At 39.3% G+C, this 14,780-nt stretch overlaps 1 protein-coding gene across 5 annotated transcripts in view; it reads right to left on the reverse strand.

Annotated features, from left to right (window-relative positions):
* MYBPC1 (myosin binding protein C1) overlaps window positions 1–14,780 on the reverse strand; it is an 82,784-nt gene that overhangs the window by 15,675 nt on the left and 52,329 nt on the right. For all 5 annotated transcript variants that reach the window (XM_081059681.1, XM_081059680.1, XM_081059682.1 and 2 more), the window contains 6 exons: window positions 12,734–12,893; window positions 11,355–11,459; window positions 10,402–10,590; window positions 9,410–9,544; window positions 5,113–5,280; window positions 1,319–1,407 (listed from right to left, as the gene is read on the reverse strand). In XM_081059681.1, the coding sequence (XP_080915807.1) occupies window positions 1,319–1,407; window positions 5,113–5,280; window positions 9,410–9,544; window positions 10,402–10,590; window positions 11,355–11,459; window positions 12,734–12,893 (846 nt within the window). The remainder of the gene's footprint in view (window positions 1–1,318; window positions 1,408–5,112; window positions 5,281–9,409; window positions 9,545–10,401; window positions 10,591–11,354; window positions 11,460–12,733; window positions 12,894–14,780) is intronic.

The raw sequence follows: 14,780 nt of genomic DNA on the forward strand, positions 1-14,780 counted from the left end.
TCTTTCCAACCCCAGACCATAGTGACAGAAACTGAATACACAGACCCCCAAGATCTGAGAACAGAGCCCTAGCGATAGAAATGATTGAGCAGCCCTTGTCCAGGGCTGGTTTTCATCCCAAGTACCTGCCTTGTCCCAACTCCCAGTTTTATTTGAGGCTTTGGGAGGAGAGAAGTGGAAGAAACCTTGCCAAGTCATCTCCTTCCTCCTCTGCTGTGTTTACAGTAACATTCTGCTTGGCTTTCATTCTGATTTCATGCACTGTGTATGTGGAAGATAACTGCCTTTTCTAAGGCGTGGGCCCGAGTGCAATGATGATGGTCTGAACGGACGGTCTAGTAAGCCTGGTTTTCACGGGTTTGAATGAACTGTGTGTGTGTGTGTGTGTGTGTGTGTGTGTACGCGTGTGCATGCACAAATGTGTACAGGGACCTAAATTCTAATCGTAAGGCCATGCTGGGGGATATATAGCGACATGTAGTTTTTTAAACTAAAATTAATTAAGAAAAATTTAAAATTCGCACTAGTTCCTAGTTGCACATTTCAAGTGTTCAATAGCCGCATTTGGCTGGTGGCTATCATATTGCACAGCACATACATAGAACATTTCCATCATCACAGAAAGTTCTGTTAAACAGGGCTGTCCAGAGGCAAAAAAGGAGTCAGGTGAGTAAGGGTATGGCAGTGCAGAGTGTGTGTGTGTGTGTGCTGTCTGAAACTAATTACTATAGTCAAAGCCTGGTTAATCTTGTAAACAACAGATTCTCTTGTTGGAGCAATGACAATAACAATAATGACAATAACAATAACAATGACAATAACAACAATGACAATAACAATGCTCAGTTATTTAAGTAGCATCGAGATATCAAATTTCAGGTATCCCCCTTATTGACTTTAGTTTGGTTTGGGGTAATTGTGGGAAGTAAGCACATGTGGTTTCCTGACTGTTAACCCTGAGAACGTGACTTGACATGAAGATTAGTTTTATAGATATACAGGACCAGAAAGAATCTTCAAGCATTTCTTGTTTGGGTTCCCCTGGAGGTTTCCTCCATGCCCCACCACGGTCCCTGGGCTTCAGACAAGACTCGATCTCATGTGTCTCATGCAGAAGAAAAATCTATGACGGTTTTATAGATTTTTCTCTTTTTATAGTAGGAGATTGTTTTTCACTCCCCAAATCTCTTCCGTTCTTTACCTATCACCCTCTGAGAAAATCCTGACTCATGATGAACTTAAATACTAGAGCATCTCCCTCTCCTTCTTAAACACCCCAGCACTGGAAAGGGAAAGTGAGCAACCCCTGAGTTATTACCTGATAAGGTATAACCAGGTTAACAGCTTCTCCAACTCTGCGGATATAGGTTTGCTTCAGGTGCCTTGGGATGCGAATCTTTGGAGGCTCTGAGTGAGAGGAGAATAGCACAGTTTTGTGATCGGTATGGTACACTGGAAATAGCTGTACACTGGCATACTGACATGATGCTCACTGGGATATCCTTCCGCTCGTGTCTCGGCAGTAAAATCTTAGATGTGCCTCTCACAGATTATATATGGTAGCTTAGGTTCCAAATGTTTTCTTCAAAGAGATGTTTTAACAGTGTAACGCAATAAAATGTATCCTTGACCTCTTTGATTTTACTGCAACTTCCTATTTTTATTGTCATGACAAGCCTAAAGCAACTTTATAGAAAAACACCAAATTTTCTCTTGGGACCTATTTTTCATAGTTTTCAAACAGTGACTATATTCTCCAATGAATGTTCCATAAAAATGTACAGAGATGACATTAGCTGGCAGGACTTCCCAGTCTTTTTCACCAGAGAAAAACCAAAACAAAACAAAAAAGTTTTAGCACCTAGCACTTGCCATTGAGGTAACTCTGTTGGAATTTGATAGTAACTTTCTCTGTATGTAACTGCAGTGAAATACAGAATAGGCAGCCCTAGTCTACGGTCATTAAGGTTTACCATGTATTAATTAAACACCATGAAGAAAGTAGAACATCTTGCTGCACACCCATCAGAAGCAGGGAGTCAAAGGGAATGAAGTCGGTCTTATCACCTGTGTGCTCAGTATGTGACAGACATTGGGCTAAATGCTTTTCATGAAGGGACCAATTTGAATCTCACAGACACTTTCGGGGCCAGGTGCTGCTTTTACAAAGACACGGAAGCACAAGACTTTAGGTAACTTGCTTTCAGTGACACAGCCAGGATTAGAGCCTGGAGTCAGCCTTTCGTGCCTTATGCTTCCCTAGAAGCAGGGACCGCAGTCAGAGATCTGGGTTTGCGTCCTAGAGCAGACACACCGTAGATGTGGTCTCAGGCTCCGGTTCTCTAAAATCAAGATGATGACAGCATCCAATTTGTAGGATTGTTATGAGGATTAAATAAAGATGTTCATGTAAAGCATTTAGCCTAATGGTTGAGCATAGTAGGTGCTCAATAAACTTTAGAGATGATGATGATGAGAAAGATAACTGAATGCTGGAGCTGGAAGAGAACCTGGAGATCCTCAATTCCCTAACTTTGTATGAGGAAAAGTGATACAGGATAATTAGCATGTCTCTAGGTAGACAGGGAGGTCCCTGGTGGAATAAACAAAGACAGACATATCCTAAAACTTCAGGTTTTGAAATCACTCCTTCGCTCCAGGACATAATGTAACAAGGCCTTGAGGTTAATCATAAAATTCCTTTTGGCCTGACAAATGGAGCAGGTCTGATAGATAAAGAGGGGGTTACTTTGCTAATTCCTTTAGGATGGGCAAGCAGAATAAACCTGGTAGACGAATTTCATTAGAAGGCACCAGTTCCCTTCTTCAAACAGCTCCCCTTCCCCAAGCAGGCAAGGGAAGGTATAAAAGTAAGAGCTTTTGCCTCAGTCAGGGTGCACCCCCCATTCGGGACCCCCTCCCGCTCGGGAGCTGCAACCCCTTCTCCTGCCTCTAATAAACTGCCCTCTTTTTAAAACTTTTTGCTCTCCCTGGTCGGTGTTTCCATTCTTCGGCTTCACGAGACAAGATCCCGGTCTGCACTCAGAAACTGCTAGCAGATCCAACATCACCTACATCAAAAGGAGACTCAGCAAGGTCCTGCAGCAAAGTGAACCTTATCTTAATAAGAGCTAACACACAAAGGGTTATTACGTGCCAAGTACTCTATGAGGCAAGCAACATGGAGTAATTTATTTAATTCTCACACCTCTTGATGTGGTAAGTTACTATTATCTCCTTTTGCAGATGAAGAAATTAAGGCTCAGAAAGATCAAGTCTCTTGCCTGAGACCACATAGCTAGTAAATGATGGAAACAAGAGTCAAGTTATCTAGACTGTCACCAGAATCTACTAAGAAAACATGCATGCTTCATGTTCTAATCCATCCATCCATCCATCCATCCATCCATCCATCCATCCATCCATCCATCCATCCATCCCCTAACTAACTCCCAAATGTTTCAGGCAGTCTGTGGCAGAACATGGTCCAGACCCAGATATCCAGGCACTGTCCCTAGTCCACTGTTCTTTCCCCGGAGCAGTAATTCTCAAACCTTTTGGTCTCAGCACCCCATCACTCTTAAAAATTATCAAGGACTCCTCAAAAATATGTTGCTTATTTGGGCTGTAGCTGTCAATATTTACCACATTAGAAATAAAAACAGAAATTTTGAAATATTTAATTAATTAGTCATTTAAAATAATAATCTCAATAACATTTTAATGGAAACAACCATATTTTACATTAACAAAAAATTAGTGATATGAGTGGCATTATTTCATATTTTGGCAAACTTCTTTAATGTCTGACTAAATAGAGACAGCTGGCGTCTCATATTTGTTTCTGCATTTAATCTGTGGCAGTATGTTGTATTTGTTGAAGAGCTTGAAGAAAAGTTTATTAAAATATGTATTCCTTCTATCTGTGAATACATTTTTCAGACAATTGTAGATATTCCTCTTTGCTTTAACACTAACCATGGTAAATTGTAGTTTCTTAAAGGTTAGCTGCAGTGTGGTATCTGAAAACATTTCAAAGAACTTTTCATACTCTGTTACATTAAAATCCATCGGTCTATCATGCATTTTAAATGTACCTTTTACCTATGCATGATTTTTTAACATGTACTGGTCATTTAGAAAATAGTGCTTCACTGAATTATTGCAGATTTTCCCAACGTTGACACATTCCATTACTCAATACCCAAAATTACATTCATTAATATCACCACATATTTCATCAGAACAGTTTATAAGTGTTAGGAAGCCATCAAGTCCACGGTGGTGAATACAACTTCTCCAAAATTCTAATTTTTGTTTAAAAGCTCACATTTTTTCATTGACAACAAATACTATAAAATGTTTTCCTTGAAGTGACAGGTTCACTTCATTCGTTTTCTAGGCAATGTCTGCCAGGTACCCGGTCTGACTAGACATTGTCTGTCACGCAGTCATTCTTTCAAGTAAAAATAGAATTTCATGAAAAAAGTCACTAGTTCAGCCTCTAACTCAGTAGCACCAGGGCTTTTCCTAGTCACAAGGGCTTTATACATACTTTTCACTGTCACAGAGTATAGGAAAAATGTGTACTCAAGGACCAAGCTTCATAACATTAATAATTTTATGCCACATCAAGGACACTCCAAGGCAAAATTGGCCCTTTTCTTTTCATTGCAAGTGCGTGATGGTGAGGAAGATAAGAACGACTAAAACAGTTTGGTGGCACTGACTTGATCCATGCTGAGGCACCGCTTTTACCCCTTCAGAGCAGATTATTCTGTGTTCCCATTATTATGAAAATGGTTTTGACCTCGCAGACCCGCCTGAGCCATGTTGCTGCTGTAGGAACTACATCCACACTCTTTCCCTTGAACATCAGTGTCGAGGAACCTGGTGAGGCTGGCAAACTGGTCCTCATACCAAGTTAGAAACCCCAGGGCTGACATCCACACTGCCTGCAAAGAGCTGTTTTCTTCATTTCTAACTCCCAGGAGATGTCGTTAAATATCAAAAGGAGAGACAATGAACTAGGAAGTTTTGAGAAAGGGGTTAACAATAACAAAAGTAAATAACGTGAAATGGAGACAAAGGTTTGAAAGCCTTGCCACCTACCTATGATTTCCTTCACAAGGATGGGCTGAGAGTAATACTTAGGCTCACTGGCACCGGCTGCATTCACAGCCTTCACACGCACAAAGATCTTTGCATCCGTCGGCAGACCCGTGATGGTGAACTTGGTCTTGTCAATCAGGTCTGTGTTCGCAGCTACCCAGTTCTCAGCTAAAAGCCATTGAAAAAAAGGAGAAACGATGTTTAGTGAAAAAACCACCCTAACCAATACAGTTGACTCAACATTACTATTTTACTCATAATTAAATCATTTGGCCCCCCGGACTCAGACTACGTGGGTGGGCATTTTTCATATTTAAATGGAAAGCATCCTAGAACTGCTAACTTAAAGAACAGGAAGAAGGATAATCAGATTCTGCTAGTTCTGAAAAACCTTTTATTCAGATACTAGGGTCTCCTGCATAACAGTGATGATTCCCAAGAATCTGGCAGGAGTTTTATTCCAATTCAGTTTTATAATGATGGATGTAACCATGATATTTAGCTATCTCTATATATTAAAGTGCAGAAAAACAGGAAAATGTTATTCTTACAAATGAGATACCAACCATTATAGTCATATAACATCTCTACTTTATCTCTGCTGGTTTATTATTATGGACATTCGTATGAGCAGAGGCAATGTGATCAGGCTCTCATTTATGAAGAAAAGAAGCACATATCCACGGAAAGTGGAAACACAGCTCAGGAACCAAGACCTTGTAAGGAGTTGGCACAATTCTTTCACAATCAAAAATTCTGACTTCTTAAAAGCTTTTTGTAGCTTTGTCTACAACATCAAGAGCATGTAAACCCAGCATCCATGTCTAATAAGTATTTCAGCTTCTAAAAGTTTGTATTCAGTAAGCCCATCCCAGGAAAAAGAACAACAACAACAAAGCTTGGATCCCACATTATTAACTCAACTGCCTGCCCTCCCCCTCCATCTCTAAGGACTTCTTTTGGGTGCGTGGAAGGTGGGTATACTTCACGTTTGGTCATGGAACATTCCAGAAACTTTATCATAGAGAAAGAAAGTTTGAGAGCTTTCATAGAATACTTTACCTGGCAGATCATATGCAGCCTCCCCATTTTCATCAGACTGTTTTGCTGATGTACCTTTGAGAATCCGTCATTAAAATTAATTAAAGACACCCACTTTCACACCAGAATAATATCGTTATCAGTAGTCAGCATTCTCTGTTAGTAAAGTATGCAAAGTATGCAAAGATATGTGTCTTCAGAGCAGTGACGGAAGAGACCAAACACATTAGGCGGGGGTCCCTCAGGAGAGGCACAGCCTGCTCTGTTCAGACTGTGGTTTTTGTCCTGAGGCACCTGGCACAGAGAAGAGGAGGAGAAAGGAGGATGGGGCACCTCCAGCTGAGGGAGCAAGAGGTATAGAAGAACAAAGCAAGTCCCTACAGAGAAAGGAGGGGCAGGTCCTGGATTCTACAGGGGAGCAGCGCACAGTGGAACAATCTATCCTTACTCCTGTCCCTGCCACCCAGCCTGGGAGGGTCCTCTGTGTCCCCAGGAGATGGAGTACTCCAATGGTGGGGCTCGTGCAGTAGTCTGGGAGTGAAGGTACCCCTCATGAGGCCAGCCCTGTCTTACTTATCAGGGCTCTAGTTCTCAATGGAAATGAAAACTGCCCCAGCAGCTGGGGAGGCAGCCTTAGGTTGCCATGACAACAAGCTTTTGGTCAAGAAAACAAATCGAGCCTGCCTTGGTGCCTGTATCACATGAGTGGAGTGAACGTTGCTGGCTCAGAGGGTGGTCATGGGCATACCCCAATGGTTTGGGGTGATGACTGTGTAGGTATCAGGGGACTAGGGACTGCATTGCTCCCAGTCCCCAGCGCCCCTTGGGATTTTCCCCTCTGTCTTATTCCAACACTTCTAGGAGTATCAGGGTATAGGGGCAGGAAGCCAGAATATCCTCGTAGCTTGGAGATCATGTGGATGACAAAAATTACTTAGGATTTTGAAAAAGAGATACATCTTTAAGCTAAGGGTTGGTTGGGGAGCTATTGTGTTGTTATTTTCATAGTCAAGAGACAATTGATGAAAAAATGAAAATAGGAGACAAAAAACGTACACGAAAGAGTGAAGAACTAGTAAAGGAGAAAATTTCAAGAGAAAACAGGACGAAACAAGATCAGAGGGGAACAAAAACAGCCGATCCCTTCACATTTGAACCACTGCAATTGAGGGGGACAAAAGAGAAGAAGGAAATAGAGTGAAGGAAGAAAACAGAGTAAAATGCTGCAGGCATTAAAAAAAGAGAGAAAGGCAGAGTCCAAACCAACACACGATCTTACAGAAGAAAGAATTCTCTAACAGAATAAAACCTGACATGTTGAAAAGCATTAAACACTACAAAAAATTAGTCTGGAGGACAACAGCCATTAAAAGAGAATGAAGAATAGGGCAGCCACAAAAGGGAAGTAAGAAAAGACTGCAAGAAGAAAGATACAAGTTCCATAGAAAGCTAATTCCAAAACGTTATGTGGCAAAGTATATACATAATAATGACTGTGTACATATACATATGTATATGTGTATATACATATATATCTACACAGACCACACACAAAATCATGTAAAATACACTTCGTTGTATTTTATCTAAGGTGGGTAACATCAAAATGACAGCCATCTATCATTTTGCTGTATCTTCTTACTTTTTAAACCTATCAGAAAAAAAAGAGTAAAGAATTTGCTCTGTTTCATACATACATACAAGGTTCTTGGTCAGCAGCCAAAACACACACAACACTGGGAAATTCTGCTGGCTGGGCAATATAAACAACAGAGTGAAGTGCTCATGATTTTTTGAAATGAGGGTAGGGGAGTGGAATGGGAATAAACCATATTCTGAAGCTCCCAAGAATTTACCAGTTGCATGAGTGACATTGCCCTCCTCCCATGCTGGGATAACTCTGAGAACTTCTAATGTCCCCACTGGTTTGTGTTAGTAGCTCTCTAAGCCCTGGGAAAATAAGCGTAGTGCTCTGTGAGTGCAGCACCTGTAAATGGAACCGACTGGTATCATGATGCTTCATACCCCCTCCTCTTCTTTCCTCCCAACCAATGGTGGTCATTTTCACGGGAGCCCCAATCCAGGGGCTGGGAATTTCTTCTCAGCAGTTTTCTCTTCATAGGAAGTTTCGTCTGCATAGAGGTTTTCCTCCTGGGGTGGTGCATTTATGTTCACGCTCCTGATATCCCAAATGTGTTCTGTGGTCTCGCTCTGCTTCATATGAGTAAGATCCATGTTCAAGTTTGGAGTTCAAAGAGTTTTCTTAGGGGCTATGTCTTCGCCCTTCATATGTGGAGATATGAACGCATTTCCCTGGTGGATGGTTTACCATCACCTAAGATAGAGCCTGAGGCCAGAACTGGGGCATTTTGAATCACACATTTTTCAAATCATGACAAGTAGGAAATCAAAGACACGAAATGCTTTCAGTGAATTTCACATCTTTTTTGGTTTTAGGTACACTCTGGCCCACATTTTCTTGCATCATTTTCTCTTTTTCTATTATTTCTACTAGCAATTTTTTTCCTGTTTCTCTTCTGCTCCTAAATTTAAGCCAGTAAATGTTTATATACCCAAGCCACACATTGAAACTATTTCTTACACCATGTGGAATTTAATACTGCTTCCTTTAAACATTGAAAGTTGTCCTTAATTATTCTTCTTCTTCTTTCTCCTTCTCCTTCTCCTTCTCCTTCTCCTTCTCCTTCTCCTTCTCCTTCTCCTTCTCCTTCTCCTCTTTCTTCTTCTCCTTCCTCTTCCTTTTTCTCTTCCTTTTCCCTTTCCCCTTCCCCTTCTCCTTTTAAGAAGGCAGTGGCTGATCATCAGATAGCCAAATTTACAGTCTCTTTATCACCCAGAAATAGGCAGCTGTTTTGATAGCTGACCTCTCTGCTCAGTATAGGGTTTAGAATTTCCAACTCATTTCATCCTAACTAGACTCTTATTTTGCTTTGGTACAACTTAATTCCACCAACTAAAGAAATGGAAGTCCCTGAAGTTGTGTCAGCGTCCCTTCCTCCTATGTCTTAGATCATCCAATTGGGCAGCCTAGCTAGGATATTTCTGAGATCTCAATTTGTTAGCCTCAAGTACCAAAGAAGGGCTACAGTTTTATCCATTTTAGAAGGATGACCTTTGGCTTATTGTCATTTTCAGTGAGAAGGAGATGAGTTCCCAAGAAAGAGAAACAAAAGGAGGGGGGAGCATATCTCACCTATTGTTGCAGGTATTCATTTTCACTACGAATCGTACTTACTTCCTTCCAAGCAATATTCTAGCACATAGCCATCTAAACCTGCTGCACCGATCTGGTCTGGGGGCCGCCACTTCATCGTGACCGTGGTGTCAGTTACAGAGTCAACAGCCAGAAGAGTAGGAGGGCTGGTTACAGCTTCAAAGATAAAAGACACAGATAAAAAGACATTATTAACTACAGAATTATGGCACAAGGAATGGTGATAAAATGAGCTGGGAGGCAAACAAAAATATACACAAAAGACCCACGTCTTAATAAAATTTAATGAAGACTCCTGACTTCTTGAGCATATACTGTGCGTCAGGCAAAGGTCTGCTAGACATGGAAAATTTTAGAAATGCTGCCACACTTTCTCTCCAATTTGGGAGGATGGTTTGGGTAGCTGGGAGGCCCAAGGAAGTTGGAAAAAGTCAAAGTTTGGGATTTAATGATCTAGAGTAAATTTCTTATAACTCTCTAATTTTAACGTGCAAATAGTGAAGACCTCTTACAGTCTGTTTCTTTTTTAACAGTCTGTTGCTTTGTCTCTGCTGAACTGACATTTTTGGTTCATAGATAACATTTAAGGAATGACTGTAAAACAAAGCCTGGTTTTCAACTGTGCTTTGTTGAACAGATCTCATTTGTTTTAGTTACCGCTTTGGCACCAAGGTGTTGGGTTATACCTTCAGAGGGACAAATGGAGAGTGGTCATGTGTCAGTGAGTTCAGCAACACGTCTTCAGAGGGGCGCAGAAACCAGAGCCACCCACAGCTGTCACTGGAATTCTGGTAGTGAATTCCAGAGCCTACATTATGAAGATATGTAACTCTACCAAAATTGTTTTTTTAATTTCTTAGACAGAAAATTGCTCAGAACCACCTCCAACCTCCTCAAGTGGTTCACCAACCACTCAAGAGGCCTCCAGGTCTGCTCCAGTTATAGGTCAGAAAGAAGCAGTCACGATCTGGGGCAATGATTCCCATGACAAAGACACATCTCTCTTGACTCACCCAAAGGAACAAAAGGCTTGGAAGGCATACTGGGCTTGGAGATGCCGATGGCATTGACGGCAAAGATGCGGACCTCATAGGCCACACCTTCAATCATTTTTTTGGGCTCAAAAGTTGTTTCTTTGCAGAGATCAAAATTCAGCCTCATCCATCGGGAGCTTTGTTTCTTTTTCCTCTCAATAAAGTATCCTGCAGGTGACACAAAATAGGAACTCAGATTTTTATCCTGGTCTCCAAAATTAAACTTTGTCAGGTATTAGAAGTTCTTAAATTTTCTGAAAGAGTCATGTATGTATGTATTTGTAACCCACTTTATTTCATCAGTTGTTTGAGAGAGATTATAGGGGATACAAATATTAGCATCAGAGATAGATAAAAATAGCAGGAGTACAAAAAATTAAAATTGTACAAGAAGAAAAGAAAAATAGATCATAAATATGTAGGTCTTACCAACTTAATGTAATTGGTATAGTTGATCAATAGATTTGGCTCTGAATCCCAGCAATGTATGTATAAAAGGAGAAATGACCAGTTTTTCTGAGTTTCATTATTAGTAAGTAGAAAAAAGTTCTTGTTCCATAAGGAAAGCAAATTCTTCTAAGAATTTAACTATAAAAGAGATTTCTCCATAGACATAATTCTATGGAGCTAGACATTCACCAACTAGTTTACTTAATAGTTTAAAGTTAGACTCATGGTATTTCAAATTTATATACTGGATATAAATGTCAACCAAAGAAGAGAACAGACAATTAGATAATATTTATCAGAGCTATTAAAACCTCAAGTATTTATACAACATCCCAAAATACTTCACTTTGAATGAATATTTAAAGATACAGTATAATAGTTTTTCTTCTAAATGCCCTATTTTTAATGTACTCTATACTAAAGTGCGTAAAGAGGACACCAACTCCAGTGGAAATTCCACAGACTGACCACCATGCAGTTACCTAAGATTGGGGACCCTCCATCGTAGGCAGGAGGCTCCCAGTTCATGATGCACCAATCATCTCCCACATCTGTCACATTCGGTGCCACTGGAGGATCAGGGATGTCTGTAGCAAACAAAAAAATAGAATAAAATACGAGAGAGACAGAGAGACAGAGAGAGAGAGAGAGAGAGAGAGAGAGAGAGAGAGAGAGAGAGAGAGAGAATTGAGAGAGAGATTGAGAGAAATTGAGAGGGGGTTGGAGAGAGAAAAGAAAAATGTTAATTGGAGAATGTGGGGTTTTGGTGATAATCAGAGAAGCAGTGTTATTTCTGAATACTTTTTCATGTTTACTGAAGTGCACTTAGTAACTAACTTGGGCAAAAAGTCATGCTTCATATGAAATAAGAGAAGGTAAGCCAAATAAAAATAAAAATCCTTAAACTAGCATCACAACATTAGAGAACAAGCCATACATGGAATCCAAGACTCTTGTTCTTTACCTTGAAAACAGTAACTAAGAAATTATTGCCTAAATGTTGGATGTGTCTTTGTTTTGTTTTGTTTTCTAACTATAAAGTAAAGTTCCAGAATTGAATCAAGGACTGATTATTGTAAATTTCACATCAGTTGGAAGACTGAAGATGTTGACTAGTAAAAATCCAAGTCAAAAATGGCAAGTTACTATGTTTTGTAAATATAGTTCAGTGCCTGATAAAGTGACGTTAGTTTTTGGTCAACTTGGAATATATTTAAGGAAAAACTAAAGTGAGATGAACAGATCATGAAACCTTGGATCAATAATCTGCTAGATTCATTTCACTTGGTTTCAGGCTTTGGAAAATTCACTTAGATGGTCGTCTAAGGACCAAAACACATCTTACTTCTCTACAATGATTGTGTTACGGGAAATTATTTAGCAATTGTGTTTCAGTAACTTTCGAAGACAATGAAAGGGAATATGACTGTGGAGAATTAATGACCAGCAACCTAAAATGGCTATCTCAGCTACTCATTCCTGCAATGTGTCCTCCATGCAACAAAAAGAGGGAAAGGAAGGGGAAGGGAGGAGAGGGGAGGGAAGTGGAAGAGAGGAAAGAAAAGGAAAGGGAAGGAAAAAAAAAGGAAAGGAAAGGAAAGGAAAGGAAAGGAAAGGAAAGGAAAGGAAAGGAAAGGAAAGGAAAGGAAAGGAAAGGAAAGGAGAGAAAGAAGGAGAGAAAGGAGAAGAAAAGAAAAGAAGTAGAAAAAGAAAGATAGTGATTTGTCAAAGACAGCTATCCTATGTTTCTCTTTGTTGGCTAATCGGAAAAGTTGAGAGAATCAAGAGCTGACAAAGTCTAGTCTGGGTCTGGACACGTCGTCAACTTGATTCTCAAAGTTTTTTGATCCAGAGAACTTACCCACAACTTTAATCTTGATGCTGGCATGTGCTTCTCCAGCTTCATTTTTCAGATTTATGTTGTAAACACCAGAATCATCTTTTTCAGCTGCATCAATGATCAGACTGCTGCTGTCAGGGTAAGATTCTGCTCTTATCCGGCCACTGCCCTCCATAATAGCCTAAGGAGGAAAGAAATAAAATGTGCATGATCTATACAATAACCAGGACTATTCCAGAGTGCCTTGGAACTTAAGCTGGACATAGTACGAACGTCTGAAATGCATGTTCTTAGTTTAATCCTTCATCAATTTTAAGGACAAAGGTATTATCATCCTGTTTACACACGAGAAAACTGCGGCCCATGGCCGCCACATGGTTAAGAAGTGGTGAAACTAAGATTTGACTCTAAAGCCCACTAACCATTAACTCACCAAAGAGAAAGTTGGAACACTAAAAATATGAGTGCAGTGTCATTCTAGAGGAGTCTCTTTGTATATGAAATTAGAAATACTTAAATTCATTTTAGAAACTAAATAATGTTTTTTATTTTTATTTTCTTAGATGTCTTGAAAATTTACAAATATTGAAAAGGTTTGAAGAAGGCCACAATGCCAATTTTGTATACAAGTTGCTGAGTATTGATTTTTTCCCTCTCCCAATAGCACACAAAACAATGAACATCTAATTCCCAAAGTAAAGACAGTGAGGTTGAGCCTTCTATTATGTTTTCTTTCCTTTATTTTCTTCTTTGTCTCCACCACCTCCTCCTCCTTCTTCTCCTTCACTTCTTTTTTTCTTAAACCAGAAATTTAAAGCAGCATTACATTGTATTCATTCTCAGGTCATTAATATTTTCTATATGACAATGAACAACCAATATGCAAAAAGGCAAAACAGAAGGTCTCCTCCTGCTCTCTCCTCCTTTGTCTCTGGGTTAGGAATCATAAATATCCAATAACAAAATTTTGACAACAGTAAGAATACTGAAATAGTTTTCATAATTCTGTTTTCTAAGAGAACAAAAGTTCATCATATTAGCAAAATTCTAATCTTGAGATTATAAAATGTTTTTTTAATGTGAAAAGAATATTTATTTAAGATGGTGTTACATTACCTTCCTCAGTTTTCTATATTTTGTTTGCTGTTGTGTTATAATTTACATTGTGAAATTTACAGAGTGAAAGTCACACTTTTTAGATGTACAGTTCTTTGAATTTTGACAAATTTATGTGATTGTGCAACCACCACCACCATCAAGATACAGACTATTTCCATCACCTCCTCATGCTCCTTGGCAGTCACCCACTCACCCCACATTCTGATCCCTGGGAACCATGGGTCTGTTATCTGCCCCTACAGTTTTCCGTTTTTCAGAATGCCACATAAATGGAATCAAACAGTGTGTAGCTTTCAAAATCTGTCTTCTTTCACTTAGCATGATGCTCTTTAGGTTTATCCATGTTGCTGCATCTATTACTAATAGTACATCCCTTTTTACTGTTGAGAGCAGTCCATTGTAGAGTATATATGCAGTTGGTAAATGTATGTACAAACTATATGTTTGTACCACTGGACTTTTGGGTTGTTTCCATGTTTTAATAATTATAAATAAAGCTGTTATAAACATTCATGTAGAGGTTTTTGTGTGGACATATGTCTTCATTTCCGTTGGGTAAATACGTAGGACTAGCACTGTAGACTTGTGTGGTAAGTGTACCTTTATAAAAACTACTAAACAGTTTTCCACAGTGGGTATACCATTTTTCATTCCCACCAGCAATATATAAGAGTTTAATTGTTCCATATCCTTGCCAGTATTTGGTATTGTCAGTTTTTTTAAATGGTTTTTTAAAAATACTTTTTTTTTTTTGTCTAGCCTCTTTCACTTAGCATAATTACTTTGAGATTCATCCATATTGTTGCATGTGTCAGTAATTCACTCATTTTTATTGAGTAGTAATCCATTGTGTGAATATCCTACAATTTGTTTATATATTCACCTATTGATGGACATTTGCATTATTTTCAACTTTTGGATATTATAAACAAGGCTACTGTGACCATTT

The sequence above is a fragment of the Rhinolophus hipposideros genome (assembly GCF_964194185.1).
Source record: "Rhinolophus hipposideros genome assembly, chromosome: 9".
Taxonomy (NCBI): domain Eukaryota; kingdom Metazoa; phylum Chordata; class Mammalia; order Chiroptera; family Rhinolophidae; genus Rhinolophus; species Rhinolophus hipposideros.